The sequence below is a fragment of the Numida meleagris genome, chromosome 18, assembly GCF_002078875.1.
Source record: "Numida meleagris isolate 19003 breed g44 Domestic line chromosome 18, NumMel1.0, whole genome shotgun sequence".
Taxonomy (NCBI): Eukaryota; Metazoa; Chordata; class Aves; order Galliformes; family Numididae; genus Numida; species Numida meleagris.
The window spans coordinates 10130355-10155608 of NC_034426.1; the positions used below are offsets into that span (position 1 = coordinate 10130355).

Genomic DNA, 25254 nt, shown 5'->3' on the forward strand with positions numbered 1-25254 from the left:
TATTCCTCCTGCAACATAAACCCTCAATTTAATTTAGGGACATTTGGACTTGAGAAATTAGGGAGACCAAATGACTGTAATCAGTCTTCTTATGGCAAGTGTGTGACTTGGGTTACTTCAGAGTTTCTTCACTGGGGAAAAGATTACTGAAGGGTATGGCTGTGTGTTCTTCAATAAGCTTTTCCTGTTGAAATGACCAGTAGAGCATGTACTGCCTTCTTCTCAGCCAGCTATTTGTGTGTTGATGGCAGGCTGATCGTAAGCGTCATTTTAATTCTATACTTCAGAATTATATACTACAATTCTATAAGAGCATGTTTATTCTAAAACTGGGGGAAGAAAACAGCACTTGAAAGTAACAGTTCATTAAAACTAATTCTCCTGGCTCTCCAGCACTTTAAAAAACAAACAGACCACAAACCAACTCTGTGGTAAGTCAAGCATGAAGAGTGAAAATGTTGTGAAATAAAATTTGTTGGCACAGGTGCAGGACAAGGGTAAGCTGTCCTTTTAAAAATTCCTATGTTTAATAAAATTCTAGTAGAGATAAGCTGATGTCTATAAGCAGGTGGATGCCAATAAATGATGTGTATCAGTTCTTCTGTTGTAGCTGCTAATAATTTGCCATAATTATAGACTGTTGGGGGGGGGAAAAATATAGCTAATTTCTGTGCAAAATACATGTATGTACACAGAGCATTAATGTATTATCTGTGTGTATATATGGACAATATTCAACCTTTAAGTTCTTCAGTATTGTTTGTTTGAACTAAATCATATATTTGTACGAATGTGATGTCTTATTAAAGTCAGCTTTGAAATTTCTTGTTTAGAAAGTTATTTCCTAAAAGTGTAGGCTTTAATTTCCCCATAAAAAACTGAAATGAAAAGCCCTGTTTAACAGAGATTGTTGAAGCTGCAGATCCAGAGAGATCTAGTACAAGTTCTTAACTAGAACATGCATAAAATATTCTCACTTTTAAAAAGTATGTATTGTTTTTAATCTCTAGAGGTGACCAGAGCAGTGCCACGAGCTACCTGACTGTGTTGCCCCGAGGAATGGAATGTGTTGTATTCAGCATTGATGGTTCATTTGCAGCAAGTGTTTCGATAATGGGAAGTGACCCTAAAGTCCGAGCTGGGGCCGTTGATGTTGTAAGGTGAGTATAGTTTGCATGCTTCACTTTGTAAATTTCTAACTTTTCTGTTTGAATGCAATAGGAGGGAAGAGGGCAGGATAGATTTTTTTTTTCTTACTAAATATACAAAAATTCTTTTAAAGGGTAGCATGCTTTGCAGATATGTTTCTGTATTTACTTGGACAACAATTATTCTTGGTTTTCAGAGGAATCTTAGAATGCTGTGGTTCACTTCGCAATTTGTATGTTAAGTTGCATAAAGATTAACATCATATTCTCAAGAAACAAAGCGTCTGTAACGAATTAATAATGATTCCATTTGTTACTGTGATTAGCAAAGACTGTATTTTATGTTTTGTCAGCTTCAAATAAGGGCGTAATTCTGCTCCTGAATAATAAAGTGCCTTGAGTGCAAGAGCATTTTCTGGAGGAAAAGTTAAAAGGGTTTGAATTCAGTCTTGCAATTCTTGTGGTGCTGCAGTGGGCAAGGAAATACAGCGCTTGTTTTGGAGCTCGCATGGGAAAGGAGGGATGCCAGTTTTCAAGAGTTTTCCATTTCCTACAGCAGAAATCACAGGGAATCTCATAAATTTCAAAGGTAGTGGAACTTGAGATGTAGCTCGAGTTCATAGCTTTTAAGTTTTATATAACTTACTGTATGAGACTGGACTGTTGCTTGGTTTTCTCCATCTCTCTCAAGATGTAGAAGTTATTACATCATTTCTCAATATGTGCAGATGCTTAGGCATGTTGATTCACACCTGTTGAAATATCTTGTCTGACCTCTGACTGGGTCTGTGCTGGGCAAAGAAATACTGACCTGACCTGTGGGCATTAATTTATTTTTCTGCACCTATATAATTTATCTGTTGCTTGTGACAGACATTGGCAGGACCTAGGATATCTGATTATCTATATCACTGGCCGTCCAGATATGCAAAAGCAGCGTGTGGTTTCATGGTTATCTCAACACAACTTCCCTCAAGGAATGATCTTCTTCTCTGATGGACTTGTTCATGACCCACTGCGACAAAAGACTATTTTTCTACGGAATCTCATGCAAGAGGTATGTACTAGAAACCTGTTGATATTCCTGAAACCTTTTTCTAGAAATTGTCATTCATTCAAGTAGGAGCTCTCTCTTCCTTTGGAACAGTAAGTTCTACTGCTGCTGTGTTTTTGCCATTCCTCATGTCTTTTCTCACTTTCTAAAGAGCAAAGGCAGCTAATAAAACATCCAAATGGACCTCCTGGCATATAGTATTACAAATAAAAAAATGACTTGTTCTCTCCTGCCTGCCTATCCATAATTCTGCTGTCATTCAGGCAGACAGATTTAGCTGCATGGGCTTTACAGAAGTGTTAAGGGTGAGTTTATCTGCTGCTTCAATGCAAAACAAGTTCCATCCCTGTAATGTATGCTGTTCGGTAGTTGGAGCATTCACTCTGGAAGTAATATTTGTTTCAGTGCCACATCAAAATCTGTGCTGCGTATGGTTCAACAAAGGATATTTCCGTTTACAATGTCTTGGCTCTGTCACCATCCCAGATCTACATAGTCGGGCGATCAACAAAGAAATACCAGGCACAGTGTCAAGTAAGTAACTCTTGCAACTTAACTAGGAAGTCTTTGGAGAAGCAAGGAAACGCATCTGTGTGAATTTATTCATGCCCACATATACATGTACAGACTCACAAAATAAAGAGCAGGGAGAATATTTCAGTGGAAAAAAAGCAGTTTTGGTCTGAGAGGAGGCATTTTATGGCAGAGTGAATTATAAAGAGAATTGAATGGTCACATGCGTAGTATATTCCTGAACAACAAAATTGAACAGTTCATGGAAAATAAAAGCAAGAGGAGTCTAATACTATTCTTGTGTATATCGCTAACTAGGTTGCCGAAGATAGGACCTGAACTCCTCATAGAGTCCATAGGTTGATGCAGCAGTAATTTGTCACTCCCTTTTTTTTTCCTTTATATTTCAGTTCCTCAGTGAGGGTTATGCAGCCCACTTGGCCTCACTGGAGTTCAGTCTTCATTCGCGACCCAAAAAGAACAACTCTCGGATGATCTTGAGAAAAGGCAGCTTTGGCCTCCACTCTCAACCTGAATTTTTGCGCAAGAGAAACCATCTCCGCAGGACTATGTCTGTACAGCAACCTGACCCACCTTCTTCGAACCCCAAACCAGAGCGTGCCCAGAGCCAGCCCGAGTCAGACAAAGATCATGACAGGCATTTGCCCTCCATTGCTTGGGTTAGGGGTGGAGTCCACAAATTTGAATCTGTTCCCTAGGAAGCCTGAGGCTGTAGATTTTGGATGCCCTCCATTTAACTTGTAGTCATGCCTCAAAGGTAGTATTTAGGCATCCTCAGACTAGGAGGTGTAGAGTGGAAACTGTACCTCAGAGTCTTCCCTGCTCTGGTAAATGCCTTCTGACACCAACCAGGGAACTTCCAGTTTGTTCTCTTGACGTATTAGGAAATTTTAAAACAATCTAAAACTATCCCAAGTGCTTAAAACATTAAAGCAACAGGAAAAAAAAATAGTCTCCAGTTATTTTTTACAACAGATACAATAAAATGTGCAATAAGAGAAAAAGCTGCCACAGGCTTTTTACTCAAAAGGAGGACTGTAGTATCAACTAACTAGCTGCACCCAAAACAATACAAACAGTAGATCCCATAGGTTACAGAGAAAGTTTACACTTAAAACATGAAATAGTTTCATCTGTTGCCAGTTCACTTTTGATAAAGCGATGCATTTGTAAGGGAAGCAGAGGTGAGAGTACAACAATTGGGTCATCAGAATTTGTACAGCAAGATGCTTTTTGGGTGCCTTAAGCCCAAGATTTCCTTTCAGCTTATACTGTTGGTCAACAGATGCTAATATAGGCACTCATGTTGTATAAGGTGCTGGACATCAAGTAAATAGAACTCTGCCTGTGAACCAAATTGTAAATGTTTAATGTTAGGAATAAACATCTCTGCCACAGTTTGAAGTAGTTAGTGTTGCTGTATACAAAGTGATGTGCAAATGTACACAACAGTGTGATTTTTGTGAAACTTGGTGACTGTGTAAAATGTGTGAACTGCGTGTAAGGAGAGGTCTCTGACCATTTCAGTCTGAGACACAGATCCTAAGATGGAAGCCTTAAGGGAGCCTTTTTACTAAGGGGTCTGCAAACTGCAGAGCAGTCACTTTTTCAATTATTCTAACTAGAATCTTTAAACTGCAAGATAAAAAAGTAATAAATGATAATGGAGTAAATTATTTACCTTCTTAGGCTTTACAGCAAGTGCTCTGCTAAGACAATCTATAGCAATCAAAATTGCAACCGTTGAGCTTCAAAGAATGGAGGTGCCAAATGTATGTTTTCCTTCTGATTTCTCTTAGATCTCTCAGTGAACTTATTAGAAGTAAAATGTGTGAAGTTTTCCCTAAGTGATAATAGTTCTAATCTAAATGTTGTAGTTAGTTTAACATAGCTGCAGTTTGCTGGTTCTTTATGCAACTATTTCCACTACGCTAAATTCACCAAGATAACTTTTGTGATAGAACTGATGCATGTTTCAAAACCTGCAGTGAAGTTGCTAGAGCACAAAAACTGTTTTCTTTTAAAGTTAAAATCAGACTGTTGGCCCTGAGAATGCTTGAAGTCAACAGGTGATTTCTTAAGCTATTTCTGGATTTGGTTTGTTTTGACTTCTCTCCCTCTCCTCCAGTTTTTTGGCACCAGGGGGAGGATGTTGTCATCTCCGCCTTCCCTTTTAGGTTTTCCTAATATATAGCTGGGACAGAAACAAGCCTGCTGGTTAATGATTTCAAAATCAGTATGTAAAACAAAGAAGGAATGCAATGGAAAACTATGATGACAGTGCAATAACTCCCTTTCCCATAAAAGTTTCAGTGTGCTTTTTGAAGGACAGTTACGTGGCTTTTGTCTTAAAAGGCAGCCAGCAAACTAGTACATAAATGGTGAAGTTTGCATTGTTTTTTTAAGCTTATCGCTTGGCAAGTTTCTTAGTTACCTATTCCAGACATCCTGAAAGATTTCTGGCACATCAGTTGTTTTTTATAATGCTTCTTTTTTTTTTTTGCTGAATATTTAGGAAGGATATTAAGACTTTAGTAGTTTGCATTCATTAGGAAGAGGTAACTTACGTTACTGGAGGCTGGGGTTTCTATGCTCTGCTGTCAAGGTAGTCAGCTGCAAAAGCTTAATGAACTACGCTGAAGCAGTCTTCATGTTTACAAAAGTTTTCTGAGTAATTTCACAGCTCTAAGCCACAAATTTGAAGTAGTTTTCAGTGTTCTGTCATGGTCCACTGTGTTTTTTTTAATTCTGATTGTGTCCATTTCTTTCTGTAGCCTCTGCAGCTAGGAGGAGATTGCGCAAGGTATACCAGAGAGTGTACTCTATCTTCCTCCAGTCAGTTCACTGCTTGCACAGGTACTAGAGAAGGTGTTAGAGCAGTGAAGGCTACTTATTGTACTGATGAGGTTTTCTTTCCTGTTGCTGATCTAGGAAAGAAAAAAAGCAGGTAGCAAAAATGCACATCTGATGTTTATATCTGTGCTTCTTTCCTGTCAAATCTATCTTGCTTTAACAGGTAGCGACAAAAAAGATGCCCAGAGTACATCCTCTGAAAAGACTAGCCACAGTAGCCCAGTGTATGACCAATGTGTAATTGATATTGCAGAGCAGTCTTGGCAGCCTCCTAGGAAAACAAACATTCTTTCTTCTTGTGTTGCGATGACTGTCAGTTTTGACTCTTGCCCAATGGAATATAACTACTTGGAGCATGCTCTTGGTTGATGGTTTTAAATAGCTGAATGAATTGAAAAGTGGAGGAACGCAAAGGGCAAATTTGGAATTTGCTTAGAGGACCTAAAGTCAACACTGACTGCAGAATGTGAGCTTACTTCCTTAAGCACTGGGTGCTGGGTAGGATGTCTCCTCATAGTAATCACTATACCCACTAGTATTAGCAAAACTAATTCTGCTTTAGCTGTCTACCTCTGCCAGCCAGGAGATGCCAAAATCCATTTTCTGATTTCAGTTGCTATCATAGAAAGACCTACTTCCTTTCAAAAGAGAGATCTGTGTGTTATTCTGTGACTGTTGTTAAAAGACTTTGCATCTGAATACAAGGTTAGATAAATCTCCCAGGCTATTTATTTTTTTTTAGCTACTGTGTTGGTTTCTATGTATGTATATAAAGTATATTATGAGCTAAAAGTAGTAAAACAAATGATATTATTTGTGTTTGATTTAAAGCAGTAACAATTTCAGTCTCTAAACATAGTACTGAAATTCAGCTGGAAACATTTTCCCAAGCTTCATTTCCTACAGGAGCTGATGTGGTCGTTGCATAATGCCAACACTGCTTAATGCTCAAGGATAGAATGGTTTATCGCCTGATAGCTTGCCTCTGAGCACTTTGACAAATAGTGATGCAGGCATCAGTTTGGAGTCTAAGGCTTTGGAGTTTAAGGCTTCATGCTTATTTGGAGCTTATCTTCACAAACATCAGATGTATTTCTTCTGAAAGCACTAGCCAGCTGCCACTAAAATGGTACAAAACTTTTGTTTGGAGATAAGACTATGAAAGAGGTAGTAGTGATTTAGGCATCTCACAACTAAGTTGGCAGTTCAGTGCTCTGCAGCTGTGACTGGGGACTTCAATTACTTTGAAACCCTAGGTTTGGGGGTTTTTTTGGCCTTTTTTTCACCAGTTATATTTGGGACAATCCCTCATGAAGCACTAGTTTTTCACAGCATATTTTTTTAATCCCATTTTCTCCTGGAACATTTGCTTCTAGTCAGAGCTCTGGTTTTATACTTTGTCTACATAAAACCGCATGTGGCCGTTCACGGGTATTCACTTTGCATTTGGATTACAGTTTCACTTCAGTTATCGCAGAGATTTAGTTGTCCTAAGCAGGCCATTCACTGAGGTTGAGCATGATCTTACAGTATTTCAGTTGTCTAATTACACCCCTCCTCACTGCTGCATTCTCTGTACATTCAGCTTTCTTTAACCTTACGGGCTGTGGAAGTGTTGAAGCCTCTCCACAGAAGGGAAACAGGCAGAGAAGCTGTATATTACCGAGAAGCGCTTAACGCTTGATCTGCTGTATAGAAGAAGCAGAATTGAAACTGTGAAACACAAAGCTGTTATTTCAGTGAGTGAGTGCTGAAGTGGTAATACAAATCAATACAAAGTAGGCCATACTTGAAAGCGCTTACTTCTCTGCCTTGTTGATGTATACCCAGTTTTAAATTACTGTATTAAATCAAACAAAAAATTAAAAAAAAAAACTGTGTTCAGTAGCCATTTTAGACTTATCGAAATATCTGAGATATTGTGAAAGCACACATTTACACTGTGGTGTATTTTGTATGTGTGTAACTATTGAAAGCTACCTTAAGTGAAGTTCTATTTCTGCTTTCACAGCAAAATTGTAATTTTTTTTAACAGTGGCTGTTTCTTCAATTAAAAAAAAGTATTTGCATACTCTAGTGCTCTTGGAACAGATTCTTGCTTGACTAAATTACACCTGTTTGGTTTTGTGGCATGGTTTGTTCTGCATAAAAAAATCTAAGTGTAAGATCAACATGGCATTGATCGTTCCTCTTGTTCCTTAGGGATTCATGAGAGCTGCTATTTTGATTTGTTTGGATGAAAATAGTCTTAATTCTTACATATCACTTCTCTACTGCATAGGGAGGTCATTTCTAAACAAAATTAAAACTTCTTACTCGTTATGTAGAAGTGCAGCTATCAGGAAACCACAGAGAAATAATCTTGATACTTTCATCTACAGTTAAAATAAGAACAGTGACATTTATCGTGAAGCTCCACTGTTTTGCAGAATAGCCTCTTTGCTTTTGTTAGTGAACACGTCCCATTTACACGCTGCAAGATCATGGCACTATTAATGTACGTATTTAAGTAAATCCCCAATGGTTAGGGCTGTAGTACTATCATGTATTTCACAGTGTATACATTCAGAAAAGAAAAATGATATTTCTCCTTCTTTTATATTGTTTCCTGACCTAAATGTGTTAAAAACTTCATTTGAAAGCATTTTTAATTATACCGGAAAACCAAAGGTATTTTCAGCTTTTATAATTTGTAACTGCTGCAAAAATTGTTACTGAACAGATAGGATTTTCCACATTTTTCCTCCTTTTGCGTGTAAGCCACAGATGGTGAGTATGTTATAAAAGTACTAGACAATGCAAATGTGGACCCTTTCTTAATAAGCTTGTTGTCTTAATAGTGGAGAGAGAAGAGATTGTATAGTGCAGTTTCATAATTTCTTCTGGTTTCAGCTTGAAAAACAAGGATCTTAAATCAAGATTTCTGCATTGAATTGTTCATTTCAGTCATGCAGGGGAGAAAGTGGCACTTTTCATTCTCATCTGGCGCTGGTACAAGATAGAATTCCCTAAGCACAAACATTTCCAGCTTTCCTCCTTGGCTTCTGTGAGAGTAGTGATTCCTTATGATCTGTGTTCATAGCTTCAGTAGAAATTGTGGTTTTAACAAAGTAATTTGACTTCAGTGCTGTTTAATCGTTCAATTGTAACTTTGGGTTTCTATTTATAATCCGAAATTCCATTTTTTTTAAATAATAACACTTTTCTGGATGAAGAGAGCTCTTTCTTCAGAAATAGGAAATGTCGTGGAGCAGCTAGAATCCTGTGTCATGGACTCTGGAATCAAAGTAAGGTGTTGATATTCCCTCTCTCCCTCCTTTTAGATTAAGCCCAAGGTAAGGGGATAACAGTTTATGTTCTATTTTTATTTAACCCAATAAGCTACCTTTAAAATTGCATATCGTTGTTTAGAGGGTGGAGGTGGGGGAGCATGGAACAAATGTTGGCTGATGGTTTATTTATAAGGTCGTATAGAACTCAAGGAGGAGAGGGGGAAGGCGAGGGAGAAGCAGGTTTACTATGACCTGTTGGGAGATGGGTTAACAGAGATTATTGCATAACTTAAAAATTGTAGCCTCTAAGGGTTAGCAATTCTGGGACCACTGGTGTAGAGCCCAGAATGGCATTCCTTTCACGGAACCCCAAGCCGTTTGCATAATATATTTTTCTATTTGTTGGGGAGGGGGAAGTGCAGTCCACTTAGAACTTAATTCCTATAAGGAAACTTGAAATTGTATGTGTTCTTTCAGTCTATACTTTTATTAAGTGTAAACTTTTAAATATTGTTTGTCAGTGAGAAGGTTATATCTGGTGACAAATGTTTATATTTCTTATGGCTGCCTTGTAAAGATTCAAAATGTACAATAATGAATTTCTTAATATGAAATAAGGAGTAAGATTTCTACAACTAGTATAGATTTTGATGTGCGCTGGTTTTTAAAATCTTATATTAATCACTTAAATAAAACCTTCCTTGCCTTTAAGCAAGCAGTGTTCCAGACTCTTCTTATCAATGGTACCGGAAGTCTTAGATCATCGTTTGCATGTCCTAGTAACAGGTAGAAACAATATACAAGCTGTTTAATATGAGTGACCGTCTGAAATAAAACTTCGATTTGTGAATAGAAGTCAACCTGTGAACTCCAACCTCCACATTTTTCAAAAGTAGTATGAGAAGATACTTCAGTAATGAGACAGAATCCTTGTAAAAATTTTATAGAAGTAGTCTCAGTACATACAAATAATAACTTAAACTACTGTTCCACATACAAAGGCAGTGGGTTTTTTGTTTAGTTGGTTTAGTTTGTTTAAAGAAAAAAAACAAGCTAAAGATCTCACTAGTCATCTGAAGGCTGGGTTGTCTTCCTGTTTCCCAAGCTCCCTAATTATTTCAGTATTTAATTAATTTTGTTTAACAAGATAAAAGGAACTCAGGAACAATTTTAAAAATTAGTACTTAAATCAGAATCAAACATTACTGTTTCCTACATTTATGCTTAATGTCATTAAGATTTTATCTGTTCCAGTTTTACCAAATTACACGTGCATCTTAAAAGACATTGTACAGAAGTTTTCTGAGTCAGTCCTTTGTTTGAAGGTTCATCTTAGAATAGAAAGTAAATTCCAAAACCTGCACAAAACTGCTACTGTAGAAACAGCTGTTGAATTCTAGAAGCTTAAGAAATCTTTGCTTTAGTTTGAAAGTCAAAACTCTGTTATGAATCACCCATCAAAAAAGGCTTGTTAAACAAATGCTACTTAAAAAAAAAAAAAGTAAAATACATGTGTCAAGTGCCTAGTATGCTTCATCGAACAGAATACTTGTATTACATTAGCAAATAATGGTAGTTACGATAAGAGGGCTGCTCCAAAACTAATGCCTTCTATTATGTGATGTCGGCCTGCAACATCAGAGACATAGGGTGGTAGTATGGCAGTAGAGGTTGAATCTTCTTAGTGATTTATAGCAATTATTCTGTTACATTTTGTTGCCACGTGACAGAGGGCAGCAGAGGGGCAGTCTGACAAAATAGCATCTGTATGAAGTAAAAGTGTGGAACTCAGTTCCTCTGTGTTGGAAAAAATGGCACCCAGTGACATTCATCAACACTTGCTGAATATTTATGGAGACCAACCAGTAGACGTGAGCACAATGAGGAGTGGGGGGGGTGTTTTAGCAGTGGTGACCATAGCAGTGGGTTACCTCTACTGGTGTGGACTGGTACAAGCACTGCATGCAGGTTCTTGTTCATCACTGGCAAAAATGCACAGTTAATGCTGGTGACTACATGGAGAAATAGCACTTTGTAGCTGAGAATTTGCTCAGTCAGCTAGTGTTATTGTGCTCTTTGTATCTGTTGTAGCTTATGTGGAAATAAATAGAAGGCATTACTTTCAGAGCAACTTATGTGTATTAACTGTGATAAGCAATGTTCAACTCCGCTGCCGTGATGCTATTTAAAATAGCAGCAAAAAATGAAGTTGCTGTGATTGGTCTGGAACCCAACAATTTAAGATAGAACTACTTGGGCTAACTTAACTCACAGCCCAAGGATTGCTGTTAAAGTCTAATCTGGTTCCACTGTTGTGACTTCAGAATGACTACAGAAACCTGAATGGCAGTTGTAGTCAGAACTCAAATAGCAATTATTGTGTCTTTAAGCATCGTGTTTAACTGAAAGTTAGCTTTTGGTTTGTTAGTCTTAAAAAATAAGTTGTTAAGCTTTGAAAATAACAGATCAGTGCTTTTATAACATAAAGGAGGATCTGAATACTACTCTTGTCTGTAATCATCATTCATAAATCTCTGCCCTTGCTCTGACCATTCCTACTGGTCAGCTGAACGTTTCAAAGTACTTAATGCCTTGTGAAAGTCACACTGAAGATGGTCCATTGTCACAGCAGCAGATAGAACATTGTGGTACAAATTTATTTCTCTAGTTGACTTGAACAGCAAAAGCAATGGAAGAGTAGTTTTAGGCTGCTCTGTCAAGAAAGATTATAAAACGTAATTGTTTTTTAAAGCACAGTTATGTGCAGAGTATAATATACAGTCTCATATCCTAAGTGAAGTTTTCCTTTACATATGCTCATAAACTAACATTATTTATAGCCATCTACGTCCAGGCACCAACTGTTCAATGGAGTTTCTTCCCTTGCCTTCTGACAGCCTGAGGAAGTTCCCAGGATTGATGCACAGACTGCAAATTTTGTTCCATTAGAATAGTAGTAGTTTGATATTGCATGCTGCCTGCAGAAGAACAAGACTGCCATTAGCAGCATGAAGTCATCTGGGTTATGTTACTGGTTATCCACATGCATTGCTGGAAAATTGGTTAATGGGAGCAAGGAAGGAGGAGGTGTGGACCTGTGAATTTCACTGAACACTTCTGAAAACAAGCAGGGAAGCTTTTTTTTTTAAACCTTCATTGAGCATGAACAGCAGTACACTAATTAAGTATGGCAATATTTTAACTAGCATCAGGAGCATTTTTTTATAAACTAATTCTTCAAAACAGATACATTTGAACAATGCATGGAGATGGCAACCAGTGACAGTTTGATCTCAAACCCTGATTCATCATGGAAAAGGTAAGTGGGAGCTACAACGCTAAAATTCTTGCCAATTAGAAACTAGAACCAAAAACAACAAGCTAGAGTATAAGGGTACCTCCAAAAAAGTTTATTTTACAGGTATTCCATATGTGGAACCTGCAAACTAGCCAGTGACAGCACACTGTATGCATCTGTGTATGCAGGAGAACTGGAATGAATCACTCAGTGAAAGCAGCCCACATCACTGTTGAAAGCTTAAATCCAGCACAGGCAGGGGAGAGGGTGTTTGTTTTTTTTTTTCCTTGAACTGTTACAGAAATAAAGTTCTTACAACTTTGTTACAAGAATAGTAATTGTTATACACAGTACAAGTTTCCCTTTAAACAAAAGGAATACTTCAAATGCTAATGAATTAAGGTATTAATCACAGAAGGGTTTGGGTTGAAAGGGACCTCAAAGATGATCCAGTTCCAACTCCCACACCATGGGCAAGGTTGCCAGCTACTAAATCAGGCGATAGATTAGGTTGCCCAGGGTTCCATCCAACCTGGCCTTGAACACCTCATGGAACATCCACAACTTTTCTGGGCAACCTGTTCCAGTGCCTCACCACCTTCTGTGTGAAAAATTTCCCCCTAATATCTTAATCTCCCATTGTTTAGTTTAAAATTATTCTCCCTTGTCCTGTCATTATCAAACCATGTTAAAAGTCTTTCTCCCTCCTGATTATAAGCTCCTTTTAAGTATTGGACATTGAGTGTTAATGTCACAATGCAGATCACAGTGAAGGTAATTGAGGCTTTTGTGACATTCTCATAGCAAACCTAGTAGTGGTTCAATGAGTTGACCCTGGAAGTGATGTTCAGAAATAGTGAACAAAGAATTCCTGCTCCCATTCACTTAAGTACAATTATTGTGTTTAAAAATGCTAACAGTGCATGCATCAACTACAGTTTTCGTCACAGCATTGTATTAAATGCCAAGACAATGCTACAGATAAAAGACTGTAAAATTGGACTGTTCAGGGTAATAGTTTGTTCTGTTATGTTCTGTGATTTTAGTAATCAGTAAGAACTGAGGTCAAGAGACAAAGACATTAGTGCCAGTAATATTTTCATATGGGATGAGAAAAACTGTTGTTAGCATAGGAGCCCAATTTGCAATTTCATTGCAAAGCCACAAAGTTTAACTAACCCACAATGTAGAGGCTCTGAATATGAGGGAAGAATCTTTTGGTTCCACACACTAAAGTTTTAAATAAATTTGAATTAAGGTGTCTTTTGCTCTCCAACAGCAGATTTTCTCCCCAGAGATACATGCAGGTATAATCAAGGTAACTGAACAATTACTTTACCTGTTTGATACTATCTTCAGTTACAAATGAGAGAAACTGTCATATCACTAACAGAGGGGAGAATATTAGGAGTGAGATTTAGTGAATTTTCAATGTACACTATCATTAACCTGACAGGAGTAAACCTATAGTTATCTAAAAATGGTCCCATTGATAGAAGTTGAACTTCTGGAATTATGCAGGATTGTAAGCCTTTATCTCTTTGTAGACAAAACTACTTAATGCTGAGCCCTCACTAGAGGATTTTTAAATGCTTGACATCAACTGCTCTAAGAGGAAGGGGTTTAGGGAACTGCTCTGTGTTGTAACTCCTCACCTTTAGTTTTTACTGACTGAATGTCTAATTCAGTGTGACATAACCTTTACAAACACAGCAGCCTATCACCGTTTGGATTAACTGAGATTTTGTACAAGAGGCTTCTGTATCATCTAAATTCTGAGGTATGGTTACCATTGACTATTTGTGAACATAAAGCTACCTAACAAAAAATTTCTTGTATATGTACAGGCACCAATGACAGCTAAGTGTTCAGTGGTTTAGACTTTGGGTTTTTTTTAGAAGAGCTGTCAGTTCAGATATGTTCTACACAGACGCAGTGAAGTACTGTTTTCACACAAGGTCAAAGTTAGGGTCTGACTGGGTCAAACTTACACAACAAGAAACCTGAAAACAAGGAGAGCATCCAACAGGTTTTAGAAACTGTACCTCCAACTGCTGGTATCTTGAAGAAAGAAACGTTCTGTGTTACAACTGATAAAGTTCTACAGCTTTTCATCATCCTGAGTTAGAGCAATCACCTTGCCCGTAATGTGTAAGTGGGAAGTGGCTTATTGCCAAGAGTTGAGATGAGGGATACTTAATAGTATTTACCTCTCCCCTTGCACAATACCATCATCAGGTGCTGAGAAGAGATGCTTCAGTTGGCGAATCCCTGAAGTGACCAGTTCCAACTCACGGCCAATCTCTCTGGAAGCAGAATTGTCATTACTAAAGATTAAAGAGAACAGACTGAGTAGGTGACAATGCCAAAGCCTATTCAGTGGATACGGAATTGGTTGGATGGTTGCAGACAGTGAGTTGTGGTCATCGGCTCTATATCCAGGTGGAGGTCAGTGACAAGTGGTGACCCCCCAAGGGGCCCATCTTGGGACCAGTGCACTTGAACATCTTTATCAATGATCTGAATTGTGGGATTGAGCACACCTTCAGCAAGTTGGCTAATAACACGAAGTTGAGTGGTGAAGCTGATAGAAGGAAGGGATGCAATCCGGAGGGACCTGGACAAGCTTGAAAAGTGAGCCCACACGAACCTTATAGGATTCAATAAGGCCAAGAGCAAGGTACTGCACTTGGATTGGGGATGTGTGCAGACTGGGAGAAGAACTCATTGAGAGCACTCCTGAAGAGAAGGAATCTGGGATCCACACAGATAGAAAGCTCAACATGAGCCAACAGCATGCGCTAGCAGCCCAGAAGGTCAACTATTTCCTGGGGCACATCAAAAGAGGAATGGCCAGCAGAGCAAGGGAGGTGATTATCCCCCTCTCCGCTGCCCTTGTAAGGCCCATCTGGAGTACCACATCCGGGCTTCGGGCCCTCAACACAAGAAATAGGTGGAGCTGTTGGAGCAGGTCCAGAGGAGGCCATGAAGACGATCAGAGGGCTAGAGCACCTTGCCTATGAAGAAAAGGTAAGGGATCTGGGGTGGTTCAGTCTGGAGAAGAGCAGGCTGTGAGGACATGTCAGTGCAGCCTTCCAGTATTTAAGGGGAGCTTATAGACAGGAGGGAGACGTGCTTTTTACATGGTCAGGTTGTGATAGAAGAAGGGGGAATGGTTTTAAACTAAGAGAGGGGACACTTAGGAAGAAATTTTTTACTTGGGAGGGATGAGGCACTGGAACAGGTTATCCAGAGTAGTTGTGGATGCCCCATCCCTAGAGAGGCTCAAGGCCAGGCTGCATGGGGCACCGGGCAGTCTGATCTAGTGGGTGGCAACCCTGCCCACAGTGGGGGGCGGGGAGGGTTGGAATTAAATGATCTTTAAGGTCACTTCCTAGCACCTATTGCCATTCTGTGCCTGATTCTGTGATCTTGAGTCAGCTGCTGTTTGGTGCTTAGAAACAGACCGTAAGCTTTCTATGCAGGGATCTGTAACTAATAATTTAACTCTTCTATTAGCACACCATTTCAGTGGAATAAGCCAACAACCTTCATATCTTGCCTTTAATCTTATGAGATACTCTAGTCATAGCAATAATAACTAAAAAAAAACAAACAATAAGGCTTACAAAAGAAGGTGGCTTACGTTCTTCTGCTGGCGGGAGTAGGTGATGAATAGGGGCTTTTCAGTGCTGCTGATGCTCTCCTTGATCTTGAGAGTGGGACAGCATCTTCACCGTGCCAGGATGGGAAACCCCTCAATTCTGTATGCTCTGACGCCCTTGCTGGCCTAAGCAAGGATCTTTTGCTGGACCTTGGAGTGCATTTGGAACCAGCTGCTGGAGTAACACTGTTCATACTAGGGCACAGTGTTTGTACAGTTCTTCTTTTCTTGGAAAAACTGGTTGCAGAGCTGCTGCCAATGTCTTCAGCTGGAAAGGTCGCAGTTGAGTGCACTGGGCTTTGGCAAGTCTTCTGTATTTTCTGAAAGACGCATTAGTTAAATGCATTAAGCTAAGTGAATCAGTCTATTGTTTAGAACCAGAAAGATGAGGAAGCCTCTTTGAGCTGAATCCCTATAGCTTTCATTCTCAAATCAGGTTTAGTCTACCATGAATGCTTTTCTTGTGTACCCATTTGGGTTGGATGAATCATTTGCTCCTCTAATCCTTGAACTTGTCAAGGACTTCTGTAGGCTTTAGAAGAAAAGCACCTGCTGATTTTGTGCAAGAAAGAGTCAGGCTCCTTAATACATACTGATGAACTTAAAGTCTGCCACCAACAGGAAGAACAGTACAAACTTCAGTTTGCTAACCTACTACTACCTATTGCATTTTATCAGTCCAAATTATGTTGACAACTTAGAAGAACATCCTAATAAATAGTGCAGGTACAAGAATGATTAAATATATACAATATATAAAGCTACATCTTTCTCAGAAACAATTATTTCCAAGCGATGTCAGTCTACCCACATTCTTTCTCATGAAGGCTGCTCTCTCTTACATGATGAATTGCAGTAAGGGAAAAGGTTTTGCTTAAACTACTTCCCCTATTCCTACTTTTCATGTTGTTTCCTGTTCTGCCATAGCCATACTTTATCCAGATAATAAAAGCAAGAGTTACCTAGCAAGGATAACAAAAATTCTTCTAGTTCATATAATTATAGATTAGCCTGAGCTGAGAGGGACCCACAAGGATGATCAGGTCCAATCCCTGTCTACAGACAGGACCACCCAAAACTGAAACCCTGTGTCTGAGAGCATTGTGCAAATGCTCCTTGAGCTCCCCAAGCTAGGGGCTGTGACCACTGCCCTGGGGAGCCTCTTCCATTCCCATCAACGTCTGGTGCAGATATCTTCCTTAACCCCAACTTGACCCTCCCCTGATGCAGCTCTGTGCCATTCCCTCAGGTTCTGTTACTGTCACCAGAGAGCAGAACTCAGTGTGGACCCTCTGCTCTTCTGTGAGGGAACTGCAGGCTGCCATGAGGCCTCCTCTCCTCTGTGCTGAACAAGCTTAAGTGATCTCAGCCACTCCTCATGTCTTCCTTTCTAGACCCTTCACCATCTTTGTAGCCTTCCTTTGGACACCCTCCAATAGTTTTACGTTCTACGAGCCAACTACTAAATTGTGCAGTACAGTGGATAAACTCTCAGGAGTACATCAAAGTCCAGAAATCTTAGTACTGAAATTGAAGCAAAAAACAGACACTACCTACATGTCATGGGAAAGGCAAAGTACCTGTGACACTGTTCCAAAAGCATTTCTTGCTGTTTTTGTAATACTTTGGAGCACTTGGCTCTTCTTTCTTGCTTCCATATTTTCCCAAAGTGGAGTCTCATGGAAATTCAGCTCTACTTGCTTTAATGGTATTCGCTTTCTTAGAGACATGCAGATAGTATTAAGAGAACTCAAAGAAGCTTTTCTCTTGAATTTGTCTGGTACAGGGCTCTCATTCTCATCAAAGTCAGCTAAAAGCTGGTGTCTCTGCAAGCCCATTGTTGCCTTGACATTTTGGAGCATGGATGCCATCCTGTTCCTGTTCGTCAACCTTATTTCTAGAAGAATGAGAATAAGAAGAAAAATTAGAGCAAGGTACACCAGTGTGGAAAAGGATAAATGGAAATTGTTCTATAATATGCTTAGCAACATTTACCTGAAACAACAAAAGTAGAGCTAAGCAGACTTCTTACTTCTGAGCTTGAAGGGAAGAGAACATTAATTTCTACAGCTACTTATGTATGTCTGTGAGTAAGTCTTATCATTTGTTCCATTTCCAGGACATCAGTCCTAGTAAACTGTGAGACTCAGTCTTGTAAAGTAGAACAGAGTTTAACTGCAAGTTTCTTGGTGCCTCAGACCAAGGTCTCACATTCAAAATTTTTGGCTTCATTAATCAAATCAGCCTTTTACTCCCAGGCGAGTTTGCAGAGCATCTGCTGTCTCCTGCCTGTGTTACTGGCTTACATGTAAGTCACAGTTACAACTGTAGATAGAGAAGTCCAAAAGTGGGCATGATTGCTAATGATTACTAGTGACAAAAGAAAAGTGAAAAGGGCTAAAATGCCCATTATGCATAATCATCTGTAAAAATATTAAGTATATATTCTAAATTCCTAATTTTCACTAGCTCGTTAGCAAAATATTGCCATTAAAATACTTCTGAAAAGCAACTGAAAGGCAAATGTATTTTAGCAATCTGAATTAAGAATGAGTTAATTTTACCAATACTTGATTATTAGATGAGAATTAGATGTACAGTGGATTAAAAAAAAAAAAAAACTGGGAGACTTCTGCCATTGTTACATTACCTATTACAAAACTCTATTGATATTCCTTATTAAATCTCATCTGCTGGATAGTCCCCACCTCTCAGAAGTGTCCTTATTTATCTCAGAATGCAAGAAATTATTGAAATACTTTAAATCCGAAAACGTTCAAGGTATTAACACCTTTAATGCGTTTTTGCATGTAGCAGCAAGGAAAGGCTTGTAATCGGGCGATCTGTCCGTTAACCTACTAAGCCATCGCTTATCCCGCTTCTTTTTGATAAGATGACGACTGCTGTCGGTTAACTGATGCTGTAAAGCACTGTTTATCCCCGCCGGTCGCTTACAGCCGTGGCCGCACCCGCAGAGCCGGTCCTGCACCGCGAGCTGCCGCGGCGAGCCCAGACCGCGCTGCTGCTTCATCCGCAACAAACGGTTGAAACCACAATAAGGGCAGTAAAGGCGATAGATACTAAGGCTGGAGGAGACGAAACTCAGTCTCCTTGTACGGCAGGAAACACGGGCCGCGACCGGATCGCTGTACCTATCGACTGGGCCTGTACTTACGCAGGCAGGAGACCGAGACGTGACAGACTGCTGCCGGCCGAGAATGACACCTAGAGCCGTCTCCGCCTTCGTGTTCAAATCCCCCCCCGCGTGCTCTCTGATTGGCGGCGCTGGTTCCCTCTCGCCCCCATTGGCTGCCGCCCCTCGCACGCGCGGCGGCCGTTAGATGGTGAGGCGGCCGCCCGTGGTAGGGGCGGGGGCTGGGGTGCTGTGCGCCAGCCTCCCCCGCCGCGACGAGTGGGGGTGGGTGGGGGAACGGAGAGTAATGTGAAGGACGAGTGTAGGGGATGGTGCGTCCCAACAAGCAACGGAATCACCTCTGCAACACAGCTGGTGCTGCGCAGAGGTTGGTGGCCACACGAACCTGTGTGCCCCCCTCACCCTCGAGGCCCCTCCTCGGATTTGGTGCTCTTGGGCCCTTGTAGCCTTGAACATACACACTTCAGCAGGAATACTAAAGCATTCAGAGGCTGGATTGCGCCGTTGGGAATCCATGTGACCTTTATTGTTTCTGATAATCCATTATGAGCCAAAGTCCTAGAAAGGCTTTTTAATCGTTGTTTTCTGCTGATATATTGATGATTCTAGGCTTTGGATGACACCACCCACTGTCTTCTGCAACTGCAGGAGACAGATGTAGGTTGCCCAGCACTGGACCAGAAACCACTTGGGCTGTTCTCCAGCAATATCAGGCAGCTAAAAAAGATGGAAGTGCTGTGAAAGTGGTTTGTACTCCTTAGCATCCTACCCTAGAGGAAACAAAACAGGTTCGATATCCGGTGAAATTTCTTCTCAGAAAGAGTGACCAGCTGTTGGAACAGCCTTCCTGGGAAGTGGTGGAGTCATCGTCCCTGGAGGTGTTCCAGAACTGTGGAGATGTGGCACTGAGAGACATGGTTAGTGGGCATGGTGGGAACAGGGGGGTGGGGAAGGTTATGCTTTATGATCATAGAGGTCTTTTTTCATCTTAACAATTCTATGATACTATGTAGAGCATTTATCTTTAGAAAACTTTTACCTGTGAAATTGCTCTTGGAAAGAGGTGTAGCAGCTTCCATTTTTTTTTCCCCAATATGTTTTTCTGCCTTCAAACTCAACAGCTGACTACAAGACACACATGCACACCTAACACTTATCCTAGTACCACAGCTGGTCTTCCCACTGACAGTGCTTTGTGAGTCCCACCATTGATTTGTAAGCATACTTTCTATGACTTCTAAAGCACTACAGATTTTTAAAGTTCCACATGATGGTGTTTGTACCCCTTTGCGTACACACGCTACAGTATGGGCAAATGCATCTCAATAAATAATTCCTTATTAATAGAAATGTATTTCTACATATTACAGCTATATATGCTATTCTGCTTTTTTTTTCTGCCAGTTTACTTTAAGGCTTCCAGACAGTTACAGATTTGTTATGCCTTTTCTTATGTCCCAGTGTATGTCCCCTAGCCCCAACCTCCATCTCTATAGGGAAGGTTTTAGGTTCCTTTTGCTTGCTCAATCACTGTTTCAGGCCGTGACTTAGTACTTCCACTACACCAAGGAAATGTCTCATACAAGAGAGAAAAAGTAGATTGGCATCACCTAATTTTTAGATGTTTTGTCTTTTGGTCATGCCAGCAATTAAGCCTTGATTTTGGGGTGGATCATATAGATCAATAAATCAATATCCCTAGCATTTTTTTTGTTGTTTTTGTTTTGAATTTCATTCCCGAAAGCTAAGTAGTGAATTACCAAGTGGACATGGTATGATGTGCACTGTAGAGACAGGAAGTACATGTGTTCTCAGTTCTTGCCTCACTGCAAGAGGCGAGAACTTTTTTACTAACAAAACACAAGTTTTCCACGTCTGTTGCTGTTGGCAGAGACAACTGGTAACCTGATCTGTATGAAAGGTCTTGTGAAAGCAAGTATCTAACAGATACATGGGAGGTAATTTCCATTTCACAACTGAAGTTTGCAATTCATAAATGAAGAAATATGGAACGCATTGCTTCCCTATTTGGATGTTTACTGCTCAGTTGCTTGATCCATTTATCTGGGTGGTGGAAAGTGATAATGCCAAACATATGGCCCGCACCTAGGTCTGTAGATTGTGGCTTGTATTTGTCTGTTCCTGAGATGACAAAGCAAGTCTTCCTTTTCCAGTGTCTTCACCTCTGCCCAACTAACATGGTTCAAGTCAGGTTTGTTTGCTGTTTGCCGTGGCATAAATTTAGTTGTGACATCACAAAGGTTACCACTTTGTTTCATGCAATGACTGAACTTGGGGGAGGGAGGGGCAGGAGGAGGTACAGAAAATAAATCATGAACACAGGAGGGAAATTATCAATCAGATCTGGAAAGGTGCTCAGGGAGCTGAATACTTAGAGCCTAGCCTTGAGAGTCGAACTGGTAACTTCTTGCAATGCGGTTTTTTCTTTCTGTGTTTTACTATTATACCATCATCTCCTGATTCACCATCCTTCTTCCTGTCGACTGGAGGAAAATGGCTGAACATCTTGCTTGAGCAAAGTGACAGAACAGCTTATAGCGCTTATTCCTCTCAACAAGGATTGTACCTTCATCTATGGCAGGGTACAACCTCAGGTTTTCTTGACACAGTACTGTGAAGGTCTAGGAATGGTCATTTGCACTGCTTTTGCACAGAGTACTGTTGATCTCTGTACAGCCCAGAACACTAGGTATCAGGCCCCATACCGTTATCAATTGCAACAACTGCTCTATTATCATACCATTTCCCTGCTTAGCCAGACTAGAAGCCAAAACATTCAGTGATGTGTCCTGTGCTCTTACTGTGATTGCTTTTTACTCATTGTTGTTTTTTCTCTTTTGATTTAGGTTAGACCATAGTTTAGACACAAGAACTTGTTGGATCCTAACAACTTGAGTACAGAGGCAAAGAAAGGACTATTGCTTTTGGATGTAAAAAACGGCAACTTTTAGCTATTTGCTTGGAAGGCTATCCTGTTGGGAATTACAAGCCATTGAGCCAGCAACTTCCTTCATTTAGGTTTGGTTCAACACTCAGAAGAGTCGTCAAGAAGTGTTTCCTCAATGGAGGATGACATTGATGCTGAGCAGAGCTTCTGGGCTAATTTACCTGATGTCTGTCTGAGGCATGTCTTCCACTGGTTAGATGACAAGGACAGATCTCGAGCTGCATTGGTCTGTAAAAAATGGAATCAGGCCATGTACTCAGGATCCCTCTGGAGAACCAGAACCATCACATTCAATGGCCAACCATCAAGGGCACATGCATTTGAATTTGAAACTGCACTGTGGTACGTCAAGCAATTTGGCAAGTATTTGGAACACCTTGAAATCAAGTTATTGCATCCTTACAGTACTGTCTTTACCCGAAAATTTCAAGTGTCTATGAGAGGCCTTCTCTCACACTTGGGTAAGTGTAACTGTCGCCTAGTATCCTTGAGCATCAAGCACCTCGAATTAGATCGCTTGGTCTGGAAAAACGTAGTCAGGGCTCAGTTTATCAAGAACTTAGGTACTTTCCTGAAAAGAATGAGCAAACAGCTTAATTATCTCAACTTAAAAGGAGCAAGAGTAACCTTGGAAGAAGGCTGCCAGCTTCTGAATTCCCTGAGCTGCCTGACTAATAAAAGTTTTATATCTGAAATAAATATTGAGGATTTCTTCATTCTCCATCTTCCTGTCTACAGCAGCACCTTGTTCCACCATACTGTGTCCAAGTTCCACAGCCTTGTTATCCTGACTTTCAGTTATAACTGTGTCTCTGATGAACTGCTGGACATTCTGTGCAAGAACAGTGCTCATTCCCTGTGCACCTTGAATATCAAATGTCATATCCATGACCCTCATGGGCAAGTGGTCTGGGGAATGTCATGGGCCAACTTGGCCAAAAAAGCCCCAAGATTGAATGTGAACTTCTTCTTTGAAAGAGTCATGAAGCATGAACATCTAGCCAGGATCCTGCTAGTGGAGATCCCAGTCAGGAGCATCAGTTTACGGAGCTGCTATTTCAGGGACCCAGACTGGATGATGAGACCTACCCTTACCACCATCCTCCCAGCCTACTGGCATGTGCTGCAGGTAAGGCAAGCAGTCATGACAACTCACTGCACAAAACTAAGCAAAGTAATTGTATAGGCATTCCATGTAACACCAGTCATCAGTAGGAACTCCTGACTAATTCAGTTTGGGTAATTTTCAGAAGAGTTAGCCATTCCAGTGTTCCAGCTATATAGCCCAGTTCAAGTGATTGTCCTTGTCCAGTTATGATGTTTGTTATGTTGTTCTTCACAAATGTCTCTTATGTCAGGATGCCCTCATGAGATGTTAAAGCACTCAAAAAACACTGGTGGTTGTAAAGCCAGCTGTGAGCAAAAGGAACCTTCAGGCAGGAAAGCATTATTTTTGTAGGAAAGGTGTTCAGTCAAAGCACTTTGGTATCACCAAGGATGTATCATGAAAGGTATGCAACAGCTGACCCATATAAATGAGCATCAAGTCTGTGCATGCCTGAGGAAAGCACATGACCTTAAAACTGATAGTTGTTGACAGATTTCTCTAAGGTCTAATGCATTGCAGAGTTTGCAATAGACACCAGAGATCTGTAAAGCTTTCTAGAAATTGTCTTTGGGTGTACATTTATCTTGAATCACTTCTGGTATGCAAAACAGTGCTGTGGCATGAGCTGTGGGTATAGCACTCTCGGGAAGTTGTCTGTCTCTTCGGATGGCATGTAATGTACAAGGGAAGCCCATCTTAATGAGAGAATGGAGATTACCATTGCATATATTTTTGACATAATAAGAAACTGATTCTCTGCTAATGTCAAGGTACACAGTTGATCTGCTGCTGCCAGTCTCTTCTATTGGTAAAACTGGGAAACACATTTGAAGTATAGCTAGTACAAGCTTAGTTCCGTAGTACTAACAGTGTTCTTTTTTTTTTGAAGAAATTAACCCTTGAAGTAAACAATGACAATGAGCTGCTGGATGATGAGCTACTGCAGCTCATCTTATCATGCAGGAGGTTGTTTTTTCTGAAAGTCTGGGCATTTCTTAGTGTCACTTTTATGGAGAGGTTGCTACATAGTCGTGCAGAAAGGAAATGCTTTTTGACTACAATAAAGGTAAGACTTCGTGCTTCAAAACTCCTTTTATCTACCTTCCTCTCTGCTATATCCAGAGAAATGCTCAGGTCCCCATAACTCCATAGTAAGGTTAGAGAAGGAAATGTTAACATAACTGCCTTCCCTATATAATGTTTTAGCATTGTAAGGATCCTGAGAACCACTTAGAAATGGGCCTTTCCAACCTACTAAACCATAAGTAGGAATATTACAGAATAGTATGTAAGTTTAATAACCAGCACCAACCATTCCACAAGTCTTTACTAGTCTATGGGTCTCCTCTGTCACCTCCTAGATTATGCTAGGGATTCTCTGTTACACCCAGGCCTGGTACTCAAATCTATGCTTAAATTGAAGCATGACAGTTGAATCTCATCAAACAAAAGATATAAACACATCTCATTAAAAAGGGATGCTGTATTGAACGTGGACCACACCACAAATGCAGCTGGTGTAAACCATGCTGTCATACTGTTTTGCTTGCTGGATTCTAAATGTATTAGATCCAGAGCCGTGCGTATTCCAAGAACGCATCAATCTTGAGGGTAAAAGGAACTTTCCGCTTTCCAAAAATTCTTTGGCAGGAGATGAGTCATAGTTTTCACTTAGTTTGGAGTGAATGCAGAGTAAATTTCAGTATTCAGTAAATTCTAAGAATTTGGCTTCTCCGTATTCTTCAGTAGTAACAAAGGCTTATTTTTGCCATGAGCTTTAATGGGCTGAGACTTCTTCACGTATCTAAGAGACATGACTGCCATTCATGCACACAGGTCAGGATTTATACGTCTCGACAAGAGACCAGTGAGGAGGATCGGCTGTTGCACAATATTTACAAGAAGTTCAAAAATCTGATTGACTCAGAGCTTAACTATTTTGTCATCACCTACCCACTGATGTAAAGCCACAAGGAGTTCCGTCTGCAAATGATGAACAAATCCTTTGGAGGGCATTAGTAAGAGAACTGAATCCTGTCAGCATGCCTCTGAAAGGGAGATACCATTATATGCAAAGGACAATTTTACTATGCCCTGGATTAAAATGTTGGATGTGGAAACCAGCTTCCTCTGTCTCCAGTATCACTTATTCTTGCCATTTTTTTGTTTTCCCTCACCAGAACCAGAAGCAGCAGCGAGCC

The 25254-nt window shown here is 40.2% G+C and overlaps 3 protein-coding genes across 23 annotated transcripts in view; 2 read left to right on the top strand and 1 right to left on the bottom strand.

The window, feature by feature from the left end:
* Positions 1-7658, top strand: part of PITPNM3 (PITPNM family member 3) — a 58175-nt gene extending 50517 nt beyond the window's left edge. For all 10 annotated transcript variants that reach the window (XM_021415671.1, XM_021415674.1, XM_021415670.1 and 7 more), the window contains 4 exons: positions 1011-1160; positions 2022-2205; positions 2608-2736; positions 3126-7658. In XM_021415671.1, coding sequence (XP_021271346.1) covers positions 1011-1160; positions 2022-2205; positions 2608-2736; positions 3126-3434 — 772 coding nt within the window. In that variant the 3' untranslated portion in view covers positions 3435-7658. The remainder of the gene's footprint in view (positions 1-1010; positions 1161-2021; positions 2206-2607; positions 2737-3125) is intronic.
* On the bottom strand, positions 9503-21215 carry LOC110407718. 8 transcript variants are annotated; one of them, XM_021415699.1, is made up of 6 exons: positions 18615-18987; positions 17404-17720; positions 15806-16143; positions 14370-14465; positions 13499-13545; positions 9503-9637 (listed from the first exon to the last, which is right to left on the bottom strand). In XM_021415699.1, the coding sequence occupies exons 1-5, from the start codon at positions 18631-18633 to the stop codon at positions 13515-13517; spliced, it is 801 nt and encodes a 266-aa protein (XP_021271374.1). In that variant the 5' UTR covers positions 18634-18987; the 3' UTR covers positions 9503-9637; positions 13499-13514. The 8 variants fall into 8 exon arrangements, with proteins under 8 accessions (XP_021271374.1, XP_021271367.1, XP_021271369.1 ...); XM_021415692.1 differs by lacking the exon at positions 13499-13545 and adding an exon at positions 11691-11839 and having other exon boundaries at positions 18615-18986; XM_021415697.1 differs by lacking the exon at positions 9503-9637 and adding an exon at positions 11754-11839.
* On the top strand, positions 19694-25018 carry FBXO39 (F-box protein 39). Of its 5 annotated transcripts, none has more exons than XM_021415684.1 (4): positions 19694-19894; positions 21845-23074; positions 23943-24119; positions 24890-25018. In XM_021415684.1, exons 2-4 carry the CDS (start codon positions 22061-22063, stop codon positions 25016-25018), a joined length of 1320 nt encoding a protein of 439 aa, XP_021271359.1. In that variant the 5' UTR covers positions 19694-19894; positions 21845-22060. The 5 variants fall into 5 exon arrangements, with proteins under 5 accessions (XP_021271359.1, XP_021271358.1, XP_021271357.1 ...); XM_021415683.1 differs by lacking the exon at positions 19694-19894 and adding an exon at positions 21246-21294; XM_021415682.1 differs by lacking the exon at positions 19694-19894 and adding an exon at positions 21264-21349.

Bases quoted from the DNA above. Each gene is read 5' to 3' on its own strand.
- FBXO39 (XM_021415684.1), top strand. From the start codon at position 22,061: ATGGAGGATGACATTGATGCTGAGCAGAGCTTCTGGGCTAATTTACCT. The intron at 23,075-23,942 runs GTAAGGCAAGCA...TTTTTTTTGAAG, and splicing joins CCTACTGGCATGTGCTGCAG to AAATTAACCCTTGAAGTAAA. The intron at 24,120-24,889 runs GTAAGACTTCGT...TCATGCACACAG, and splicing joins GCTTTTTGACTACAATAAAG to GTCAGGATTTATACGTCTCG.
- LOC110407718 (XM_021415692.1), bottom strand. The intron at 16,144-17,403 runs GTACTTTGCCTT...TGCGTCTTTCAG, and splicing joins CTTTTGGAACAGTGTCACAG to AAAATACAGAAGACTTGCCA. The intron at 14,466-15,805 runs GTAAGCCACCTT...TTCTGCTTCCAG, and splicing joins ACTCCCGCCAGCAGAAGAAC to AGAGATTGGCCGTGAGTTGG.